We start from the raw sequence: 24,057 nt of genomic DNA on the forward strand, positions 1-24,057 counted from the left end.
CCAAGTTGAGGGGGAGTTTTATTTGTTTTATTTTCTAGTTTGAGGTCAGAAATTCCAAGTTATGGTTTGTATTCGAATGTAGCATTAAATCTTGTCTACATTTATTAGCATATATGTAATGCAAAACACACAAATGCTTAGCAAGTGAACTGCATGGACTACAAAACGAATCATATCTGAAACCCAAGATTGCAACATGTCAACTGAAAATTCCCGAAGTGAAAGCAACAATATTAATGAAATTATTTGTTATATATTGAGCAACTCATACCCCACGTGTGGTTTTCTGCTTGTGATGTATTCGTGAGTTTTTAGGGAAGTGACACATGCAGCCTGACACTGCATTTGTTCATTTCACATATTAATTGTCATTTCTTTCAGTAATTGGGAATTTAATATACAGGATATAATCTGAAACATCTTTTTGGGACAAATTAGTTTCATCCAGCAATAAAAATGTCCTCTAACATCATTCAAAGTCCCTTCACTTCAGGTGTGCACTGTTTTTGATTTGATTAGCATCAAATTATAGAATCGTATGAATTTCTTTTTGAGATTTCACTATGAATTTTTTGTGCAGAAAAGACATCTTCAAAACTGATATTCTGTGGCACCTTATCTGGAGAGCCTAACATCATTTTTTTCTGTAATGCCTAACAAGGATGAAATATTTGTTAGACATCTTGACCCAGGGTTTCTTTGTGCGTCTTTAATTCAAAAGACATGTTTTCAGGAGGTTTCAGTCTATTCATGTCATTGACATGGCCAATGCAGAGCATGGAGTCTGCACACCACAAACATTTCATTACCATTTCTGGAACTCGTCATTTTGGCCAAGTTTTAACCTTCTACATGGCAGAGGCATCGACGCTTTGTGCTATAGACATCCTGCTATTTTGCTGCATTCTTCGGACCATTAGATTCACCTCTGTATGGGTTTAAGCGCCTTCTTTCTTTTTTTTCTTCCAGTGAGCATCATTCATTTTTTAAGAAATTAAATATATTGTGAATGCACATACTACCGTGGACAATATATATATATATATATATTAATGTAAATTGGCTTCACCATCGCTACACCGATCACAGTATTATGGGATTGAACGTATTCAGATCCTTTCAGATCAAAAGGAATTGAGATCTTTTATTTTTTTCTGATTGGTCAAAGTTAAAATCCAAAACCAAAGTAATTATTATGAAAATAATTTTGCTGCTTCATCTTTTTTTTTGCTAAAGGAAACTGTCCTCAGCAAAGATCCACACAAGCACATCCTTCCCTTTTTCTGATGTTCCGTTTAGTGTGCCTTACACTTTCTCTTAGTTTTTTTTGTTGGTGCAGCAAAACCAAGCACCTGATTTATACTCAAATAGCTGTGTGTCCTCAGCCCTATTAAGGTGATTGAGATTATCTTGTGTCGAGTTGTGACAGGAGTGTTCTGAACTTCTCAACGCGGTCGCTGCATTTCCCTGTGGTGACTCACTCCATCAGCACGAATGCCACACATGTTTTGGGGGTTAATGTAGTTCCTGGCAGCGCTGCAACAGTGCAGTCAGTTGCTGTTCGGTGTAGTCCAGGCGTGCTTCTGAAACCCCTGTGACATTTTTTGCGGTGATGTACAGGGTGCATTCTGAATCTGGGTCGCTTGTTGCAGTAAACAATAATAATGTATGCGTAAGCAGTGTTTTAAAGATACAAGCTTATGGCGTCTTGCTTGTAAAGGATGTGCATATTATTAGATCACAGGCTGACCATACATTTGTTTCACCATCTATGGCTGGCTCAGAGATTTTTGTATTTTAAATAATTGCTATAAACAATCATGGTTATATTTTTAGCTATTATTTGGCCAACACTGTAACATTATATTCCTAAATCTGGTATGTTCATGATATATTTTCATCATTGTTCTTTTATACAATAAGAGCAAATACAGAATTGTTTGTGCAGCCTCATTCAGTTATAGTCAATGTTATCCACTTCCATTACAGCAGCTATAAACAGCCATTCCATCACCATTCACTCTTCCTCTTTCTGTCTTCATGCTACAAACAATAGCTTATAGAGAAAGGACTAAGCCCTCTACTCTGAAGACTCAAGAAACATAGTTACTGCTTTTTTTTTTTTTTTATGTCAAAAAAGCTGTGATATAGGTGACTTTTAATATACGCATTTAACATCTGATAGCAGAAAACCTAACCATATCAACTATTACTGATTTAATATGAACCTGCGATTTGAATTACAGCAGGCTTAAAGTGAACGAATCAACCTTGACCAATCAGAATCAAGAATTTAACAAGGCTGTTCAATACAATAGAGAGAGGTTTTAGATAGTAAAATATTCATGCTGCACAACCTGGCAACAAACCCTGATTACTTTTAGTCCATTTAATCTCGATGATGGGTGATTATGATGATGTCCATAACATTGACTCTTATTTCAGAATTTGTGGTGTTGCCCACAAAATGATTAGTCGGGTAGGTCCAGGGTGAGATCTTGTAACAGGGCAGACTTGAGATTTGTGTTTTTGTGAATTGCTTTGCGTACATTTCCCAGGACTAAACTGTGGGCACGGTAACAGACATAAACACACTTAAAGGTGCACACACAGGTGCTCAAGATGTTTACTGTAGCAAGAGCAGGATAAACAGTCTTAATGTGTCTCAGCTTTACCGCTGGCCTATGTACATCTTTCAAACTAATTGAAGCCCCATTTCTAATTGCAGCTTTGTGCTGTTTTAGGCCAGTTTAGACCCTAGTTTACTTAAATAGAATCTATACACAAAGCTCATGAGCACACATTTTACTTGAAACACAAGAGACGCTGTCAAATACACAAAACCAATATAGATGGCTATAGAATATAACTCTTTTGAAGAAAAAGTGAGCAGACCTTGGACCACTCTTCTTCTACTTAGTCTTCTTTTATGAGGCATTGCACAAGCTCACTTTCCCTTTCCTCTAGCCAAGCCTGTGACGCTCGTTAGCACACTGAGAGCAGCTTTTATTCTGTTTTTCTTTTCCTCCCACACTGCGGAGGGGCAAGAAAGTACTTCCACTCCCACTCTAAGGCTCCACAAAGCCAGTTCTGTTGGTGCAGGTCCGTCTCTATGGTACAGACTCTTTTTTTTTTTTTTTTTTTTTTTGATGCTGATTTAGTTTTAGAGTTTCAGCTATCCGATAAGGAAAAACTGTCTCTTTCACCATCTGAAAGCCATGTGACAAATTTTGTCTCTCTTTCCAGTTGAAAAAATTCAGAGCAAACAGATGTCTTAATGGAGGCTAACAGTGCTGTGTGCACATCTGTGTGTAAGTGTGTTTGTCCAAACCCAGATATAATGCAGAAAGTCTGATTCTGGGTATTTTGCCAGTTATTTAATCAGTGTGGAAATACTGGTTTATAGCAACGTGCAAGTTTGACTTGCGTAAAGCTGTCTTTTTTCCATAGGTTCTAGTCACATTAAGGCTCAGTGATAGACGTAACAAGGACTTGAAAGCGTTCTGTAAGCTTGCGGTTGTCAGAGCTGCTCAACAGAGTCATTGATTCTAATCTTTGGTGAGACAGAAAGTGTTGTGTTTTTTATTCAAAGACTTTCCAATCAAGTTTTTTTTTCTGTTGATGTATGTAATCTGGCATAAATCTAAAAAGTCATTTCTGATTCACAGTCTTGGTGACAAATCAGAGGTTTCTGATGCAGAATGTCAGGGTTTTCGAAGTCTGAGTAATTATCACACTCTGGATGATCTATGGGACAGAGATGCTGGCTGTGTCTCAGACTGCAAGCAAATGTACTATTTTAGATGGTTATCAAGTATGCATAACTGTCTAGTGAACTCACATTTGACTATATTTGTCAAACAAATGGCATGTAGGTCAGGGGATACCTCACACTAACCTGTCCCATCATGCACCACAAACGGAAAGGGAAGATGCTTCCAGGAGATAAGATCACACTGTATAGCTTAGTCCTGGCTCGAAACTTACAGGTATAGCATTGTAATTTAAAACAACAGCCATCTATAACTATTGGCACCCTTCATAGAAGTAAGTCTAGGTTCTAACCTGACAACACATGATGCACTGTGTATTTGTAGTGTTGCTCTGATCATTGTTTTTGAAAAGTCCTAGGAAAGACTTTTTTATTGCAACACTAACTTAGTTTGTTGTTATGAAAGTGGCATTTAAGAGCTGGTTTTGAAACAGTGGCAAATGTATCCATCCTCCTTATCATGTGGGCGAATGCTGCAATTTCTGTGCAAACAACCCTGGTTATAATTAATACTTAATGGTATTTTTCACTGCTAATGTATTTTATATCCATTACCTAATTTGCACAAACATTGACTACAGATTGATTTTACCTGCTCGCCGAATCCATTACAGCTACTGTATTTCCTTTCTAGTCAAGAAATTACATCTGTTTTATTTATTTATTTATTTATTTATTTATTTATTTAATTAAATAATTGATTCAATGCATATTTTTTTAAGGAAAAAAAAGAACAATTAGAACAAAGAATTGTTGAAGCGAATCTCTTATGACTCGAATGGAATATTGGGTATCTGATGTGAATTTCTAATTTAAATAAGATTATTTGCATTTTTTAAAATTTGCTTGTGTGCGAAGATTCTTCAAGGCACGTTAGCGTTTGGCATTTAGCTAAAATCCCTTTAATGTGCACGTTTCCAAGATTATTTTGTACACATACAATTGCAATTGTTGTACTATAATTTAGCTGGGTTAGCAAAAATAATGTAATATTATAGATATTATGTTGTGTGTTGTGCCACAAACTCAACACAACCGATTAGAGTAGAAATTAGCATTGTCACTTTTTCTTTGTTTTTATTCAATTAACTTCCAAAGCAGCATCTGCTTGGTTCAGTTTATTCTCATTTTAAATAATCTAAAAACAGGTGGTAGTAGACTTGACACTCTCCATCTGTCTCTCTCCTGGTATTAGGCCAACTCTTTGATATGTGCATTTTTATTTCAATAGCTACCTACTTTATTGCTTATTAAAATAGCAGCAGGATTTCCAAACGCTTCATAGTGATTCACAGACCATCTCCTTTATCCGCAGTGACAGGGCACAGGGTGAGAGCCTTATTAGCATATGTATAAGGGGCGCCTCCTGCCTGGACGCTGTTATTGGTTGGCTCACAGAGCCTTTGCACCACCAGGCCTTAAGCACATTGGGGAGCACAGCTGGGCTCGACACATTTAAATGCGTAACTCCCCCTGGAGTTTCCCATGCACCCCCGCTGGCCTTTTTTCAGTGACATCACTCATTCGAGTGCAACTCTTATCTTTCCTGCTGGTCATTTATTGATGCGCATGTGAAAGAAGCTTACAATGAGTAATCTCAAACCTGTTTTTGTTTTTTCCCAAATAAGGTTTTCTTTCTAATTTTTCTAGCTGAAATGGCTGCCATGTTGACTTTTTTATATTTCGAAAAAATTAACCATGAGCCACTGAAATTATAAATGAAAACAGATGCTTGATACTGTGATTTAAAATGGGGCCAGTGTAATAAATCTACTGGTAATAATCATAAGCTCAGTAAAGCATATCTTTTAGTCCCTGGGCAATAAGACAAAAATATAAATCAAAGACATTCAATCGATTTTACAAGTAGATTAAGTACAAAAGTTAAACATGCTTTTTAGTTTGGTTTAGTTTTTTTTTTTTTTTTAAAAACAGGTATGTTAGAAAAGCTTAATATGAGTATAGTTTCCACCACTTGGCTCTTCTCAACCTGGCTGACTCTCACACACTTCTTCCTATGTCATGTCTTATAAGGCCCCAAAAACAATCTGGCTTCAGTCACAAGTCAAATAAAACATTTCCTGTCTGGAAATTTCTAAACCTGGTCACTTTCTAAACCTGTTCGACAAAGCTCAAATTCATAGCTGAGGTGAGACTTGTGAATTAATCAGTTCCATTACTGAGCTGCTCCCTGCTGCCTGGGTCACATCAAAAACCTATAACGAGTGCTGAAAACTCCTGAGACAATCAAAACCATGTTTTTGCTGCAGTGTAATAAAGCAGGCTAGATTCATTTCAGCAAGTAAATCTCACATGCTGGTAAACACCACTGGTCATAACCAGACCAATGACCATTAAGGGGTAAATGTCCTCAATAGTTTTTATCAAGTGCACATGACACACTATGGTTAAAGTCTTTTCTTAACATTAACAACCAAGATAACATTTTGAACAATCTTAAAAAAAATTCACTACTTTAACAGGTCTCACAAAATCTTCTAAAAAAAAACCACACAAATGAAACAGATATCCAAAACAGAGTTGATCTACTTTTAACATCAGATATTGGTGTTCCTTAGACACTAAGGAACCTACTGAACAAATACTAAAAGAGCAAATTTTACAAAGAAATTGTGCCTATTGTGGAAGTGGTGGTTATTCTGAAAGGTTACTTCGTGGATGGTGACCTTCTACTATGGCAATACATTGTGGGCGTATCGTATGCTAAATTTTTCATGCCCCACCCATTCAGGCAGCATAATGAGTAGCTTGTATTTTTACAATATAATTTGTTTTTTTTTTTGCATTCTACGTGAAAATCCTTTTAAAGCAAGAGTATTTGTAAATTGTATTGCAGTTGAAGCATTTTGACTAATCAAAAGTGTTAGATGATTCATCTGAGGTTGTTAGCATATTCTAATACTGCAGGCTATGCTAAAAGCATTTATTGCTACCATTAATCATTTTCACCTTTATTGCTTTTCAAAGCAGCACAGTAATAATGTGGAGCAACAAAAATACAATATTATTTTTTCCTTTCTAATCACACAGCTGTACTGTACATAGAAATGTTACAAATTGCTAATGAGTTTAAATTTCTTTCTGTATTTGCCTGTTTCTTTTATATTACATTTACTGTAATAGACTGCAACAGAACTTTCAATTTTCCTCCTTAAGAAACTAAAAAACCTAGTTAAAAAATTATAACTAGTTGAAAGATAATAGAAGCTTGTTTCCATGTGATTATTAAAAAAGAACCATGTTTAGTATTAAATTATTATGGGATTGCTAGAAGTCAACAACAGTCAACAACATAGCTAATGAGCATTAATGTAAATGGTGAATAATTTGTGATGTTGCACTGATGGTGACCAGATGTCAAGGGTGTGTCATGTGCAAGTTTCCCACCCCTGTAACAGATACAGTTGACTTAGTTTGAGAGAACGGCAAAGAAACAGTAAGTATTATAAGTGTTATGAGGTATTACTAGCAGGCTAGGAATTGTATCCAAAATGATATGTTTAAGATGGAGTTTGGAGTCTGTTACCTGACTTTCTAGTTCAGAGTTGATGAAAGCTGGGATGTATTTTTTCTTTTCACAACATAGTGAAGGAGGCTTAACTGGAATATGAATTAATGTGCACATGACTGGAGCTGTCAAGTAAAGTCAATACTAATGCCCGTCCACTCAGCAACCATTTTGGTTGTTCATTAATAGAAACCCAGGCAACTAATGGATCTACAAAATATGGTTTAAAATGTGGGTTTTGACAGCACTTTTAAAATTAGACAATTAAGGTGTCTTTCTTATCAATGATTTTTTTTTCTTTCATGCATATTTATATCACTAACAGCAAAACACATTGAGTCTGTGCCTATATAGTAGTGCATTTTAGCTGCAGAAGATTAAATATGCTTTTATACTTAACCTTTTCTGTAAAAGTTTCCCTGGGAACTATTAGCTATATAAATACAAGTAGACTATAAACTTCAATTTAACAGTACATTAAGAGAGCACATAGAGTTAGTATAGAAAATACATTAAAAAAAGAAAACTACCCTTTAACCATGTGAAAATGACTGGGTCAGTGAAGGTATTGTTCTGTACAGTTATCTCACTCATGGTGACTGCATACAGGAAGCTTGCATATCATATGCAAATTTCATTTGACTTGTTAATTGTTGTTAAGGACATTTCACATTTTGAAATTCTGATGTAATTTTAATGTAGTTGCTGTATGCGTTTACAATTTTCCTGTAGAGAGTCTTAACTGTATAAAAGTATATCACATATAAAACAAAAATTTATAACATAATTCATTTTTTCCTTAAAAAAAAGACCTCTATAATGATTGTGTGCATGTCATATCAATGTTACTTTAATTGTTGTCAAAGACGTTCAACACATCTAAGCTATATGCATAATTCATAAAAAAAGTAAAAAAAATAAAAATAAAATAAAATATATATATGGCACACAATCAGTAGGGTATAGAGTTTATATAAATTGGATTAATTAATAAATGGAAAAAAGTTACTAATCCAGTAACTCATAACTGTTGTTATTCTATCTATCTATCTATCTATCTATCTATCTATCTATCTATCTATCTATCTATCTATCTATCTATCTATCGCTATAAGTTTCAGATTTAAACTTGTATGACACACTTCTATTTTTAAAACCAGAAATGTGGGGGTCTGAGAAAACTCCAGACCCTACTTGACAAATACTAAAAGAGCAAATTTTCTGAATATTATGGTGGCGTTCTGTAAGTGGTGGTTGTTCTACAAGGTTGTTACGCTGATGGTGACCATGTGCATCAAAGTATAGGTGTGTCATATGCAGATTACTTAATGTCCCGCCCACTACAACACCCTGCTATATGCCCAGCATCTCATTTGTTGTTATAATATTATCTACTCTTCTGGGAAGATGTTTCTGTAGAGAGTCTTAACTGTATAAAAGTATATCACATATAAAACACAATAATTTATAACATAATTCGTTTTTTAATTAAAAAAAGACCTCTATAATGATTGTGTGCATGTCATATCAATGTTACTTTAATTGTTGTCAAAGACGTTCAACACATCTAAGCTATATGCATAATTAATAAAAAAAGTAAAAAAAAAAAAAAAAAAAAAAATATATATATATATATGGCATGCACACAATCAGTAGGATATAGAGTTTATATATATTGGATTAATTAATAAATGGAAAAAAGTTACTAATCCAGTAACTCATAACTGTTGTTATTCTATCAATCATCTTTTGCTATAAATTTCAGATTTAAACTTGTATGACGCACTTCTACTTTTTAAAACCAGAGATGTGGGGGTCTGATAAAACTCCAGACCCTACTTGACAAATACTAAAAGAGCAAATTTTCTGAGCATTATGGTGGCGTTCTGTAAGTGGTGGTTGTTCTACAAGGTTGTTACGCTGATGGTGACCATGTGCATCAAAGTATAGGTGTGTCATATGCAGATTACTTAATGTCCCACCACTACAACACCCTGCTATATGCCCAGCATCTCATTTGTTGTTATAATATTATCTACTGTTCCGGGAAGATGTTTCTGTAGAGAGTCTTAACTATATAAAAGTATATCACATATAAAACACAATAATTTATAACATAATTCGTTTTTAATTAAAAAGACCTCTATAATGATTGTGTGCATGTCATATCAATGTTACTTTAATTGTTGTCAAAGACGCGTTCAACACATCTAAGCTATATGCATAATTAATAAAAAGTAAAAAAAAAAAAAAAATAAAATATATATATATATATATATATATATATATATATATATATATATATATATATATATATATATATATATATATATATGGCACACAATCAGTAGGATATAGAGTTTATATATATTGGATTAATTAATAAATGGAAAAAGTTACTAATCCAATAACTCATAACTGTTGTTATTCTATCAATCATCTTTTGCTATAAGTTTCAGATTTAAACTTGTATGATGCACTTCTACTTTTAATACCAGAGATGTGGGGTCTGAGAAAACCCAGACCCTACTTGACAAATACTAAAAGAGCAAATTTTCTGAGTATCATGGTGGCGTTCTGTAAGTGGTGGTTGTTCTACAAGGTTGTTACGCTGATGGTGACCATGTGCATCAAAGTATAGGTGTGTCATATGCAGATTACTTAATGTCCCACCACTACAACACCCTGCTATATGCCCAACATCTCATTTGTTGTTATAATATTATCTACTCTTCTGGGAAGATGTTTCTGTAGAGAGTCTTAACTGTATAAAAGTATATCACATATAAAACACAATAATTTATAACATAATTCGTTTTTAATTAAAAAGACCTCTATAATGATTGTGTGCATGTCATATCAATGTTACTTTAATTGTTGTCAAAGACGCTCAACACATCTAAGCTATATGCATAATTAATAAAAAAAGTAAAAAAAAAAAAAAAAATATATATATATATAAATATATATATATATATATATATATATATGGCATGCACACAATCAGTAGGATATAGAGTTTATATATATTGGATTAATTAATAAATGGAAAAAAGTTACTAATCCAGTAACTCATAACTGTTGTTATTCTATCAATCATCTTTTGCTATAAATTTCAGATTTAAACTTGTATGACGCACTTCTACTTTTTAAAACCAGAGATGTGGGGGTCTGATAAAACTCCAGACCCTACTTGACAAATACTAAAAGAGCAAATTTTCTGAGCATTATGGTGGCGTTCTGTAAGTGGTGGTTGTTCTACAAGGTTGTTACGCTGATGGTGACCATGTGCATCAAAGTATAGGTGTGTCATATGCAGATTACTTAATGTCCCGCCCACTACAACACCCTGCTATATGCCCAGCATCTCATTTGTTGTTATAATATTATCTACTCTTCTGGGAAGATGTTTCTGTAGAGAGTCTTAACTATATAAAAGTATATCACATATAAAACACAATAATTTATAACATAATTCGTTTTTAATTAAAAAAAGACCTCTATAATGATTGTGTGCATGTCATATCAATGTTACTTTAATTGTTGTCAAAGACGTTCAACACATCTAAGCTATATGCATAATTAATAAAAAAAAAAAAAAATTATATATATATATATATATATATATATATATATATATATATATATATATATATATATATATATATATATATATATATATATATATGGCATGCACACAATCAGTAGGATATAGAGTTTATATATATTGGATTAATTAATAAATGGAAAAAAGTTACTAATCCAGTAACTCATAACTGTTGTTATTCTATCAATCATCTTTTGCTATAAGTTTCAGATTTAAACTTGTATGATGCACTTCTACTTTTTAATACCAGAGATGTGGGGGTCTGAGAAAACTCCAGACCCTACTTGACAAATACTAAAAGAGCAAATTTTCTGAGTATCATGGTGGCGTTCTGTAAGTGGTGGTTGTTCTACAAGGTTGTTACGCTGATGGTGACCATGTGCATCAAAGTATAGGTGTGTCATATGCAGATTACTTAATGTCCCACCCACTACAACACCCTGCTATATGCCCAGCATCTCATTTGTTGTTATAATATTATCTACTGTTCCGGGAAGATGTTCCACTAGATTTTGGAGTGTGGTTGTGGAGATTTGTGCTCATACGCAATGGCAAAAGTCAGTTCATGCACTGATGCAGGGTGAGGAGGCCTTGGGTGGACTCAACATTTCAATTTATCCTAAAGTAGCATTGAGGTCAGATCTCTGTAGTGGCCACTTAAGGTCTTCCACTTTAACCCATTTAAACCATTTTTTCCCACATAGCTCTCTTAATGCAAATAGTGTAATGCTACCGCATCCAAAGACATTCTATACATTTGTTTGCCTCCAACTTTTTTCCAACAGTTTTGAAGAACAACACATGGCTTGAAAAGTCAGGTTTCCCAATACTTTTTGTCCATATAATGTAACTGTTGACTGTTAATCTTATTGTTTGACCCACAAAATGGTAATCTGTGTAATAAATCACAGGAAACATGACTAGAACTAGGTATTAAATAAGATACATGTCGTTATATAGTCATGGGCCACTGATAGGATCTTGGTGCACATCATGGGTTATTTTTGTATCATCAACTTTTACCAAAAGCATAACAGATGACCTGCAGATACTGTACAATTACTGTTTTTTTGCATGTGATTAGGATTAGCATTGAATTGAGTAAAAGTAAAACTTTGGCCTGCTTCCTCTGGAATTCACCACAAACTTTCAATATTGAGTCAACTGTCACACTAAATTACTAAACGCCTTTAAAGAATCAAACATCTGAACCCTAGTGCTATATATTTACTAGAAGAAGTGATAAGTATAGGCTAAACATCACTGATGCCATCAGGGGCAATGGCTATTGCATAAAAAACTGCAGAAATTAAGTAAGTTAGCCATCATGATTAATTCAGTAAACTAAATGAACCAATGCTTGGAAAATCTCACAGGACTGTTAGGACTTTTTTTGGCATTTCATAGCTGTTTCTATATGTTTGACATCATTTTCAGAGGAGACCATTATGTTATGTGCTCCCCCACCTACTGTTGCCCTGTTTGTCTCTTCTTTCTCACACACCCACAGTCTCTGGGGAGTTCAGTCATCAGCTGCTATTGTGTTTGTTTTTTGTGTATGTGATGCATTTCAGCATTGTCCTCCAGTCAGCCCTGTCACTTTGATGCAGTTGTTTTCTATTTATTAGCAACATGGCTTTTAGACAAAACCTGGAGCTGCTTATTTATGATAAAATACAATTTATTAAAAGAGCAAAATCTGTAACATTGCAGAAAAACAGATCACTAAAATGTTTTTAATTGGATAACTTTAGACCCCTAAAAACTTCCTTTAAAACCTGCCAGCTGTAAAAACACTTTGCTTATAATGTTTGTCATACCACCTTAAACTATCAATAAACAACTTAAATTAAATACAGTTTAAAAAAAAAACATCATGTGTATGAATCTATCATTGAACCAGAGTAGAGCTGGGGTCCTGAACACTACAGGACCCTACTAGACAAATACTAAAAGAGCAAATTTTTCTAAAGACATGACAGTCTTAGGGGAGTCTGTATTGTTCTGGAAACTTGCCTCACTGATGGTGCATTTGAATGATGTGGGCGTGTCATATGCAAATTTCACCCACTTTTTTATAATAGTTGTCAAAGGTATTTAGCATGCCTTTGTTGTGCTTGTAATTTTCCTCAGGTGACCGTTCTCCTTTAAAAAAACAAATTATATACAGTCATGGCAGACATTAAAGGCTTTAGGCAAAAAGGTTTCCTGTCTTTTATACAAATACATTTTTATAAATCCAATCATAAATACTGGGTATCACACTTAGACCAAATCTAACAGTGTTATAGCTACTGCTTCTAAAATATTTAAGATAAGAATTTCTAAATAGACCCGCTCCTTTGAATATGGTAGATTTTCCTTAATGGTTGCTTTATTGACACTCAATGTGGATGTGCGTGTGTGTGTGCTCTGTATACTGTTTTCATAAAAGAGTGTAGCATAATTTGGGCCGATTCAAAGGACAGTAAAAGGACATCATAAGAAACACAAAAGCCAGTGGCATTGTTTTTATATTTATCCTTATCAATGACCTCAGTCATTTGAGGCTTTATTTGTAATACAGGTGATTACTTAAATTGTTAATGATGTTATTTGGTGGACCATTAATATTGAGCGATAGGGTACTAAAACGTTAATGTGTTTTATCGAAACATATATTTGCAGAAATTTATGCTTTTGAATGCAAAAGTGTGTTTTAGTACTAAATCTTGAGCATAATTTCCTACAAAATATTGATCCTACTATTTCTCATACAGTAACACACTCAATCTTAATTAGTGAAATCAATCTTTCTCTAATCTAAAAACCTATTCCAACCCAGACAAAACAGAACTTCACACATTAGTACAACCTTCCATATAAGCAACACAATACCAAATTTACCCTACCAGCAAGAACATTGGAAATGGGGGATTGTTCTGTGAGGTTACCTTACTGATGGTGAAGTTTTTGGGTGTGTTATATGCAAATTACAACCTTCATTATCAAAAGCAGACACGATGACTCCTGTCTTTGTTGTTCTCATTCAGTGCAGTTGTCATTTTTTATGTCAGCCTCCATTTTCACTGCAGAGAATGTGTCAGCTTGTCTAGTTCTGCTTCTGATCAAAATCAACTCAGTTGACAAAGTAAAAACTCTGACAGCGTATAAAAGTTATGCACAATCTTGGCAGCTCTATTTGCAGGATAAGGCAAAGGATTTAAGCCAAAAACCAAATGAAACACTCCTTGCCTCAAATGCTAATCATACCATACTTGTGAAACTTGCTCCACAGAGAATTGTTTTCTGTACAATCAGTGTTTTCTTGTAAAGAACACTGCCATTGGAAAAACAAATCATGTAGAAAAAAGAACAGTTACAAAAAGAAACAATGGACAACTATAAAAAACAACAACTAAGTAATAAATCATTAGACAGTACATGTAGAAGTTCAATCTATTTCTGGATAAAGAAGCCACAAAAGATCTCATTTAAAAGATACCATGCAAAGGGCTCATTAAAACAGAAAATGCTCTGCAAAGGAATCTAAATGATGGTAGGCCTGTCCTCCTCATGAATTAGGTCATGGGTATGTCACATGACTCTTTATTGTTTTAAAGTCAATGAACCTGCTGATGACCCCTTGCATCTTTCAGTTCTTCATTGTCAGCTTTATTTCGTTAGGGTCAAATAACCTCAGCTACCACCATGAGGTTAAGTGGCTTATGAATACGATGTACATGAATAGGATACAACATTTCAGTTGTTCTTTAGGATATTGTTATCCCTGATAATGGCAGTGTTTACTAAAGGAATTGAGTAGGGGATGTGGCTTGACTGTGATGTCGCACTACATATTGTTGTGTTGTCATTATTATTTTCTATGCCAGCTGTAAGATACATTTGCCTTAACAGTACACTTGCTCATTCATCATATAACATAGTGAGCTTAACCCAACTGTAGATTCCTGTAATTTAATGCTAATAGTAGAACCAAACCATCTGTGGTTTTCAGCTTAGGTTTAGGCACAGTTTGCTTTTTGAATGTAAAGAATGGATATTTAAGTTGCTGTTGCCTTCTTGTCAATTCAAACCTGTGTGGTAATTTGTTTTTTGGTGGCTTAGATCACTAGGCGGTTTTGTTGATAAACTGTCTTGTTTGGCTTGAAGGAATGAGAAGCTTTCAAAACATTCAACCTTAAAAACCAAGATATAGTTAAAAGACAACCACAAAATCTAAATGATCATTTTCTTAGAATACATGCTTGTGTTATAGAACAAAAACAAACTTCATGTATATTGAAAAGTAACACTTTTGATCTATTTTTTTTAAACCAGTTGTGAAGAGCCCTATAAGTTTTAGGGCTCTGCTTGACAAATATGAAAAGAGCAAAGTTTCTAAAGGAATTGACCGGCTCTTGTAAGTCGTCATTATTCTGTCAGGTCATTTCGTGGATGGTGACTATCAGACCTGGCTTTCTAACTAGTGGGTGTGTCATATGCAGATATGTGTAAACTCCGCCCACAACGATAGTGTACATATGCATGTGAACCAGAAACAAGGAGCAGTGATTTACTGCCATTTTTTTATTCTTTATTTTCAAATTAACACGTTAAACAAACGGGAGAAATTTCAGAAATGTACATCCATATTACACAGTTGATATATGCACACACAAGGTTATCTACAAAATGCATTACAAAACAACTTCTGACTTATGTATATAAAAAAAGAAGCATGTCTCACACAAAAGTAGGGCTGCTACAATTTGAGAAAAAATCTCATGTGAATATTGTGGTCAATATTGCAATATGCGATATGATAAATGGTTTCATGAGTCCACTTGATTGGTTATCAAGGAAACATTTTTTCTCCAATGTACAGTTGAATTAAATAAATCCATAAACAAAAACATATACATTTTCACAAAAATAAGATATTTAAAACATTTTGTCCAATCAAACAGGGAACGCCCTGCCGCTGCCCTCGACAGTCTCAATTATTTACCTGTTTTTCTGATGAAGTTTAAGATACAGTATATGTTTACATACTTTAATTCACCCAACGTTGATTATTATTATTATTAATATTAATCATTATTATTAAATGTGTTAAACCTTTTTTATTGAATGATTTGTATGGTGTGGGAGTGGAGCATTTGGGTGGGAGCCATGGGGGGTGGGGTGGTCTAACAGTAGGAATCTTGCCCAGGGTTCCAAAAGGCTAGAAACGGCCCTGTTTACGTAGCATGTAACAGACTTCGGGGACCGGGCAGAGCTGACGGTGTGTATGAGGTGCGTATAACGGTTTGTATGGGGATGTGTGTGGGAAAGCGGAGGTTGCCAGGTGAAAGCGCGCCAATCTGTGAGTGTGCGCGGGTTTCGCATTGGCGTCGAGGAAACGTGCTTTACCCCGAGTGGGTGTGTGTCCCAGCGTGAGTAGGAGAAGTAGAACACGGCGGGGCAAAACTTAAGGAAAAATAAAAGAAATCTCTGTTTAACCATCGCCTGTCATCTCTTTCTTCAAACCCAGAACCAGTGAGATCTGCAATCGTCATCTTGCCACGTGATGTAGCAACTTTAATTCAGCAAATCTTACGTCTCACCAGTAACTATCTGCTCATTGTTGGTAACTATAAAGCTAAAATAACCAAATACCAGTTCAGTGTTGGTCCGCTCGGCATCCACCATCACCTGGTGTCCACGCTGCATGCTGGAAAGTCACGTGACCACACACGTGACCACACACGTTCATTGCCTAAACTGAGGCTCCGGGAAAAAAACATTAGATTACACTGTGCCTTTTTATTGTTTTGTTACCGGAACTGAAAATCAGTTTTACGAGCCGGTAACAAAACAATAAAAAAGGCACAGTGTAATCTAATGTATATTTTTTCTCCAGAATATTTTATATATGTTATTAAAATTATTTAAAAAGGGGAAACATTTAGTAAATGACACCCATTTTAAATCACAAATTTGAAGCTTGCTTATATTATTCTCTAAAAATCTAACTAATAAGATATCTAATCTTATCAGGGACTAGTGTTATGTCTTTTTCACAACTTTTCAGTAAACATGTTCATTCAGGGTCACTGTGAATCTAGATCTTATTACAGGAAATCCTTTACTTGAGGCATGCTGTTGCATTAAACTAAACATGGATTCCAACATGTACTGTGACATTCTGAAGCAGAACATGATGCTCTCTATTCAGAAACTGGGCTGAAAGGCAGTTTTCCTAAATAATAACGACCCCAAACATACCACCAAGATTGCCTTGCTGAAGAAGCTGAAGCTAAAGATGATGGAGTGGCCAAATATGTCTCTGTGATGTTGTTATAGAGGAGTGGAAGAGGATCCCGGCAACAATCTGTGTAGCTCTGGTGCATTTCATGCCCAGGACACTTTTGACACTTTTACTTAGGGTGAACTCACTTTTGTTGCCAGTTATTTAGACAATAATGGCTGTATGTTTAGTAATCTTTACAAGCTGCACACTGATTATAATATATCCAAGTTTCATTTCTATAGTATTGTCCCTTGATAAGATATACTAAAAAGTGAATGTGCTGAAATGTGAGGGGTGTACTCACTTTTGTAAGAGACCGTATGTCCCAGGGAATACTTTGCATGATGTGGGAATACAGCCTGGATGTGACATCAGTCCATATCTGTGTTGTGATTGTTTAATGTAAAAATATATCTATGTTGATTGTAGTTCAGGCTTCTTTTATTATTTTTTTTAAATTGTTATAAAATATACAGCTGTAATTCACAAGGTGTCAGAAAATATCTTTAAAACACTCTATTAGATTTTCTTAGTGGTTGTGATGCTTGGCACCAAGAGGTTTAGATGGAGGCATGTCCTGGCACCCTGGAGGAGATGTAGGAAGTGTTAAAAGCGGAAACGTGACACACTCCTTCTCCCACCTTCCATATGTGCTCTGCAGTGACATCATTTACTTTCTCGTCCCGTTAGTCTGAGGGTTTAATCATAGCCTCTTACGATCCAGATCCAAAACCAAACCACAACCCTAACCCACACCTGTGGGTGTGTGTTTGTGTGTGCGTGTGTGTGTGGGGGGGTGCACTACAAGTAATAGCACTCTCATAGATATAGCTTTTTGCAGAATGAAGTGCACATGTGAAATGCTATTCAAAAGCAAAAACCAAACAAAGACTCTTTGCTGTACATAAACTTTCCTGTTTTGTAAAAATGCTGGAATTAAATGTTAATTTGAGTAATGACCAATAACCAAAATCGATATTTATATTTAATATGTTGATACCTCACAGTTTGTGTTTACTAAGTATTCTTAGTAATACCTACAATTGTAGAAATCCTTGTCATCTTTTTCAGAGCTGTGAATGATTATCAGCCTTGGCACAATACATTTTCTTACTGCTCTGGACTAACCAACTGCATTTATTTCTCAGAAGTTGAAACGTTTTGAATCTTTGATGAGCTTGTAAGCAGCACAGCTATTTCAATGCAGTGCAGTGGAACATTTATGCTCATTGCTGCACTTTCTGCATTTAATGAGGTCATATCCTTCAGAAGAACCTTATATATATATATATATATATATATATATATATATATATATATATATATATATATATACATATATATATATATAGCTTTGATTACGGCACGCATTTGCCATGGCATCGTTTCAATAAGCTTCTGCAATGTCACAACATTTCTTTTGAATCCTGGCATTTTGGAATATGCCGTGCCATCAGGGAAGAAAAAATCCATTGATGAAATAACCTGGTCATATTCAGGAAGTCAGCTGCCTGCATTCTTCGGGCACATAACGTTGCTGAACCGAGTCCTAACCAATTGCAGCAACCCCAGATCATAGCACTGCCCCCACAGGCTTGTACGTTAGGCACTAGGCATGATGGGTGCATCAGTTCATCCGCGGCTTTTCTTACCCTGATGCGCCCATCACTCTGGAACAGGGTAAATCTGGACTCATCAGACCACATGACCTTCTTCCATTGACCCAAAGTCTTTATGCCCCCTAGCAAATTGAAGACGTTTTTCCAGATTAGCCTCAATGATAAGCAGTTTTCTTAAGGCTACAAAGATGTTTTGTCAACAACCCTGTCAAAAAACCTTGAGTTCCCTCCGCAGTGTTCCTGTAAAAATGCTCTGTGAGTTCCACTGTTGTTTTTTTACGATTTGATTTCACCAAACGTTTAAGTGATCGCTGATCACAATCATTCAAGATTTTTTATCGGCCACATTTCTTCCTCGAAGATGATGGTTCCCCAGTCCTTCCAGTTTTTAATGATGCGTTGGACAGTTCTTAACCCATTTTTTTGTAGTTTTAACAATCTGCTTAGATGTTTTCTTTGCTTGATGTATGCCATTAAATTGACCCTTCTGACACTGGTTAACATCTTTTTCTCACGACCACAGGATGTGTCTTCCGACAGGGTTGTTTAAGAAATAAGAAGCTACTCACTGTATCAGTTAGGGTTAAAAAACTTGTTTCCAGCTGAAACATAATCATCCATGCAGTAATTATTCAATGGGAGGCTCTTATTTGCTTAGTTAAATCTAGGTGGTGATTTTTTTTTTGGATGGGCAGTGTATAGAGTTGCATATATATATATATATATATATATATATATATATATATATATATATATATATATATATATATATATATATATATATATATATATATATATATATATATATATATATATATATATATATATATATATATATATATATATATATATATATATATATATATATATATATATATATATATATATACACACACACACACACACCATTTTGTTTCTTACTGTCGTACGCCGCGGCTAGCGATTGTAGTCGAATGGTCGTAAGTTGCATAGGTCAAAAGTCGACGACTGCCTGTATGTGTGTGTGTGTGTGTGTGTGTGTGTGTGTGGTTATTAGTAGAATTAGTGGACTGTCTGGACCTTGTGAAGCTTATGATGTGTGTGTCTGTTTTTGAGTCAACAAAGCAGATAAACTGACTTGACCTTTAAACGATTTAGTCTAGAATACATTAGTGATTAGATAACAATGCTATCCTAAACAAAAAGTTTTGTAGCAGCACCCAAGGCACCATATTAACTAGAAACAAAGATCCAAATAGGCTAACATGCTCAACTTCTTTACCACTTTCTCGGACATCGTGGAATGTATTGGTGCAGGATGTGATTTTAAAAACTACTGAAAGGTGCTAAATAATGGTTGTGTAACCAAAAAACTCGAGTTATTTACCTACATTGAATATGGGCTCCGCATAGTGGGACCTCTGGTGTTCAAACCGTGCAATTGATTTAGATGCATAATTAATATGTACACAGTGTGAATTGAACTTCTCTGAAAATTAAACGTTCTATGATGCCCAAGTTTTGGTCCAATGTATTGTTTGGTATTTAGGTCTTTGGCATTTGCATCCTATCGAAAATGTGACCTGTTAAATCTGTTATTTATATATCAGATCTAACTTTGGTTGAATTGTAATATCATAATAAACTCACTCAGGGATTAATCGGTAAATGCTTGAAAAAAACAAAAAAAAGCATGTGAAAAGCAAAATTGCACTAAGAAGCTTTTAAAAATTCTTGTATTGTCATGGTGCTTGAGGTTGGTCCTAATGATTTATGTATATATTTTTTTATTATTATTATTTTATATATATATATATATATATATATATATATATATATATATATATATATATATATATATATATACTTTATAACCACTGAGAAGTGGATAACACTAATCCCAGTGAGAGGGATATATTAGCCAGCAAGTGAACATTATGTTTATGAACTTCTTTTGCAATTTGCGCTACAGAAGCTCGTCTGTTGGTTCGGACCACATGGACCAGCCTTCACTTCCCACGTGCATCAATGTGCCTTGGCCACTCATGACCCTGTTGCTGGTTCCTTCCTTGGACCACATTAGATAATACTGATTACTGCAGACTTGGGAACACCCCACAAGCAGTTTTAGAGATGCTCAAACCCAGTTGTCTAGCCATCAGAATTTAAAAACTTGCTTAAATCCTTACGCTTGCTCAATTTTTTTTGCTTCTAACATGTGAACTTCAAGGAAGAATGTTCACTTGCTGCCTAATAATATATCCAACCCACTAACAGGTACCATGATGAAGAGATACTCAGTGATATTCACTCACCAGTGATCGATTGACAACCCTAACACAAAATAATATATATATATATATATATATATATATATATATATATATATATATATATATATATATAGAGAGAGAGAGAGAGAGAGAGAGAAAGAGAGAGAGAGCTTAATTTGCGAGTAATATTTTTGCCGAGATCACCACCTGAGACCATATAAGTGTACGTTATATATTTGCGTTAACGTGTAAATGTATATAGATCTAATATATATATATATATATATATATATATATATATATATATATATATATATATATATATATATACAGTGGAACCCGGTTATGTCGATGTCCTAGGGGGTCGCCAAAAAGCATCGAGGTAACCGATGTTCGAGATAAACGAAAACCAATATGGCGGCAATATATTAACGTGCTTGAAATTTCTTTATGTACATGAACGTGTTTTTGGAGGGTTTTTTACACAACAGCGTTGCCGCGATTTGTTTGATGAAGACATGCTATAAAAATACATACAGTACATGTTTGTTAACTGTCAGGAATCCACCTGCCACGCCCCCTTCGGCCCCCTTCGGCGTGGCAGGTGCTTTCTCGGCCGCTTTCTCGAAGCTCCGCTTCAATCACGCACATGTGGTGCTCGTTTATCATCATCACCACCTCCTATTTAAACTTCCACACTCTCACTGTCCGTTATTGTTGGTATATGTTGGTTCACGGCGGTCGTTGTTATCGCTCATGCGTATCCCGGTACGTGTCTTCCCACCGGCAATCTCTCAACGGCTACTTCCCAAAGCGCATCGCATGGCAAAATTTTCCCCCCTTGTGCTCGAGATATCAGGGTTCAGCGACATAAAAAAGTCGACATAACCGATAAAAAATGCTTAGACAAAGCGAGAATTTGGCGGTTCCACTTCAAAAACTTAATAGGGTTGTCGAGTTAACCGAGGTTGAGATAAGTAATATATATATATATATATATATATATATATATATATATATATATATATATATATATATATATATATTTTTTTTTTTTTTTTGGAACTATAAAAATGTACACGTTAACACAAATTATTGTTTATATTTTTTTTGTTTATGTTTTATTGTTCATATTGTTTATATTGTTTAAACATTGTTTATATTAAACTTAATTATTCCTTATTCTATAATGGGTCTGTTTCCATTTCACATAATTTTGCTCTAAGTCATGATGTTCACGTTCTGACACTGTTGTCATCAGTACCAACAGGGGCTTTGACTATGTTTAGACTTGTCTGCTACCTCTTTATTAGGGCTCGTCTAATTCCACACATTCTTGACCTACATTCCAAACTCAGCTCAGAAACTTGGTCAGCTGTAAATTTCTTCCATCAAATATACAATTCACACTTTAGCCCCAAAGCAAACTAAACTTCGCTATCATCCAACTAAGAAAGACGCATGGTGTTTGTGGTGAACATCAAACTATGACTTCTGCCATGTTAAGAAAAAGCACAAAGTAAAAGGAGGGAACACTTTGTTGCACTGTGTTGTTGTTTGCATTGTAGTCGACTTTAATATGAGGATTACATCATCATATTACTCAGGCGTACTCCCACATCTGCTTGTGTAACATTCATACTTTGAAACCCAAATGGAATCAGTCCCAAAAAGGAACCAGCTAATACGAGGAATATAGAATATGAGAGAAATATCAGTATACTGAGATGGGGATGAAGGATGTGTCCTGAGTTTGGTCACATTCTTTCTGCAGATGTGCTCTTTATTGCTCTGATCATTTCATCAGAAGCAGAAGCATAATGTTATAGTTATATTTGGTTTCCAGAAGCAAAATCTTTTCTTTTTCAGTGTATCTTCTATATTCTACAAGAATGAACAAAACACATTTTGATCTGATTTAAAAAAAATTATGTTATTTATTTTTTATAAGCTTCTCATCCTTCTCTGTAGCGTTATAGCACCTCATAGCCTGTGTTATTAATTGTGTTGTTTTATCTGTTGTGTAGCTTTATGCCAGTATATACAAGCCTCTAAATTCAAAGAGGGTGCCCAAGGAAAGTTGCCGATTGCACGTGAAGGTAAACCTCCCCCCCCTTTACCCCCAAACTTTCTTTCTCCCTCGCTTCCATCTAAGACGATGTTGCTGTTCCTGTCCCGAATGATTCTGCTTGTGCCCTCTAACCCTTTTTTACGTTTAACCTCACGCACACACCAAACTTTTCTGCGCTGCGGTGAAGGGAATTATGAGATGTTCACTTTTCTCCTTTATCACATTCATCTGGCTGTGCCCCTTTTTTTCGCCTACAAAAAAGGTCGAGAAGACGATCTGTCTGGCTCTCACTCTCACTGCCGATCTGTTAGACTTTCACTGCTGGTCTCCACTTCCTCTCATACTGATTTGGTGCCAGAGGCGTCAGTGGCTCTGGCGTCTGCTTGGTCCTTGTGTGTGATCTGTACTGCTCCTTCACTCTGAATGAGGTTGTTTTGCCATGTCACTCAGGCTTCTCTTTGCATTCGACAGATCCATTGATCATGCTCTTTTATTAATTCATTAAGTCAGGGTGCTTCTGTTCTGCTTTCTTTTTCAACAGCAAATCTGAAAGAGCTCTCAATCTGGCCAAAATGTCTAAAGCAATAGATATTTTGTGACTGGAGATCTGTCTTTTTTTAACAGAATTCTGTTTCAACCCTAACCTGCAGCAATGTGATGAATTAGGGTTTAAGCTGAATTCTGAACGCTCTCCAGGATCAAGATGGGAGATGCATGAATACTTATTTTATACAATATTCAAGATGAACTGTTTTAACCATTTTTGTCACCTTCGAATGTAAAATCTAGAATGATCCAGAATTCAATGAATTAACTGCTTCCTTCTGTGCATTAGTTTTTAAAAGATGCGTTTCCTGTGCTTAGGTGTCTTCTGCACGTCCTCTGCCTCTAATCCTGTGTCTCTGTCACTGTTCTTTGTCTGTCTCATTGCTA

General features: G+C 35.1%; 1 protein-coding gene and 7 non-coding genes across 10 annotated transcripts in view; 1 reads left to right on the plus strand and 7 right to left on the minus strand.

Annotated features, from left to right (window-relative positions):
* The window catches only part of dennd5a (DENN/MADD domain containing 5A), a 46,206-nt gene that overhangs the window by 4,936 nt on the left and 17,213 nt on the right, over positions 1-24,057 (plus strand). For 2 of the 3 annotated variants that reach the window (XM_046857262.1, XM_046857263.1), the window contains exon 3: positions 23,081-23,152. The exons of the other annotated variant lie outside the window; for it this stretch is intronic. In XM_046857262.1, the coding sequence (XP_046713218.1) occupies positions 23,081-23,152 (72 nt within the window). The remainder of the gene's footprint in view (positions 1-23,080; positions 23,153-24,057) is intronic. 3 annotated transcript variants of the gene reach the window in all.
* On the minus strand, positions 6,337-6,395 carry LOC124391747. Its single transcript, XR_006927036.1, has one exon. It is a non-coding gene; the product is annotated as a U7 small nuclear RNA (small nuclear RNA).
* Positions 8,467-8,523, minus strand: LOC124391762. Its single transcript, XR_006927049.1, has one exon. It is a non-coding gene; the product is annotated as a U7 small nuclear RNA (small nuclear RNA).
* On the minus strand, positions 9,112-9,168 carry LOC124391745. The gene has a single exon (XR_006927034.1). It is a non-coding gene; the product is annotated as a U7 small nuclear RNA (small nuclear RNA).
* On the minus strand, positions 9,804-9,859 carry LOC124391761. The gene has a single exon (XR_006927048.1). It is a non-coding gene; the product is annotated as a U7 small nuclear RNA (small nuclear RNA).
* Positions 10,466-10,522, minus strand: LOC124391746. Its single transcript, XR_006927035.1, has one exon. It is a non-coding gene; the product is annotated as a U7 small nuclear RNA (small nuclear RNA).
* Positions 11,164-11,220, minus strand: LOC124391763. The gene has a single exon (XR_006927050.1). It is a non-coding gene; the product is annotated as a U7 small nuclear RNA (small nuclear RNA).
* On the minus strand, positions 12,820-12,875 carry LOC124391744. The gene has a single exon (XR_006927033.1). It is a non-coding gene; the product is annotated as a U7 small nuclear RNA (small nuclear RNA).

This window comes from Silurus meridionalis, chromosome 9 (genome assembly GCF_014805685.1).
Source record: "Silurus meridionalis isolate SWU-2019-XX chromosome 9, ASM1480568v1, whole genome shotgun sequence".
In the NCBI taxonomy this organism is placed as follows: Eukaryota; Metazoa; Chordata; class Actinopteri; order Siluriformes; family Siluridae; genus Silurus; species Silurus meridionalis.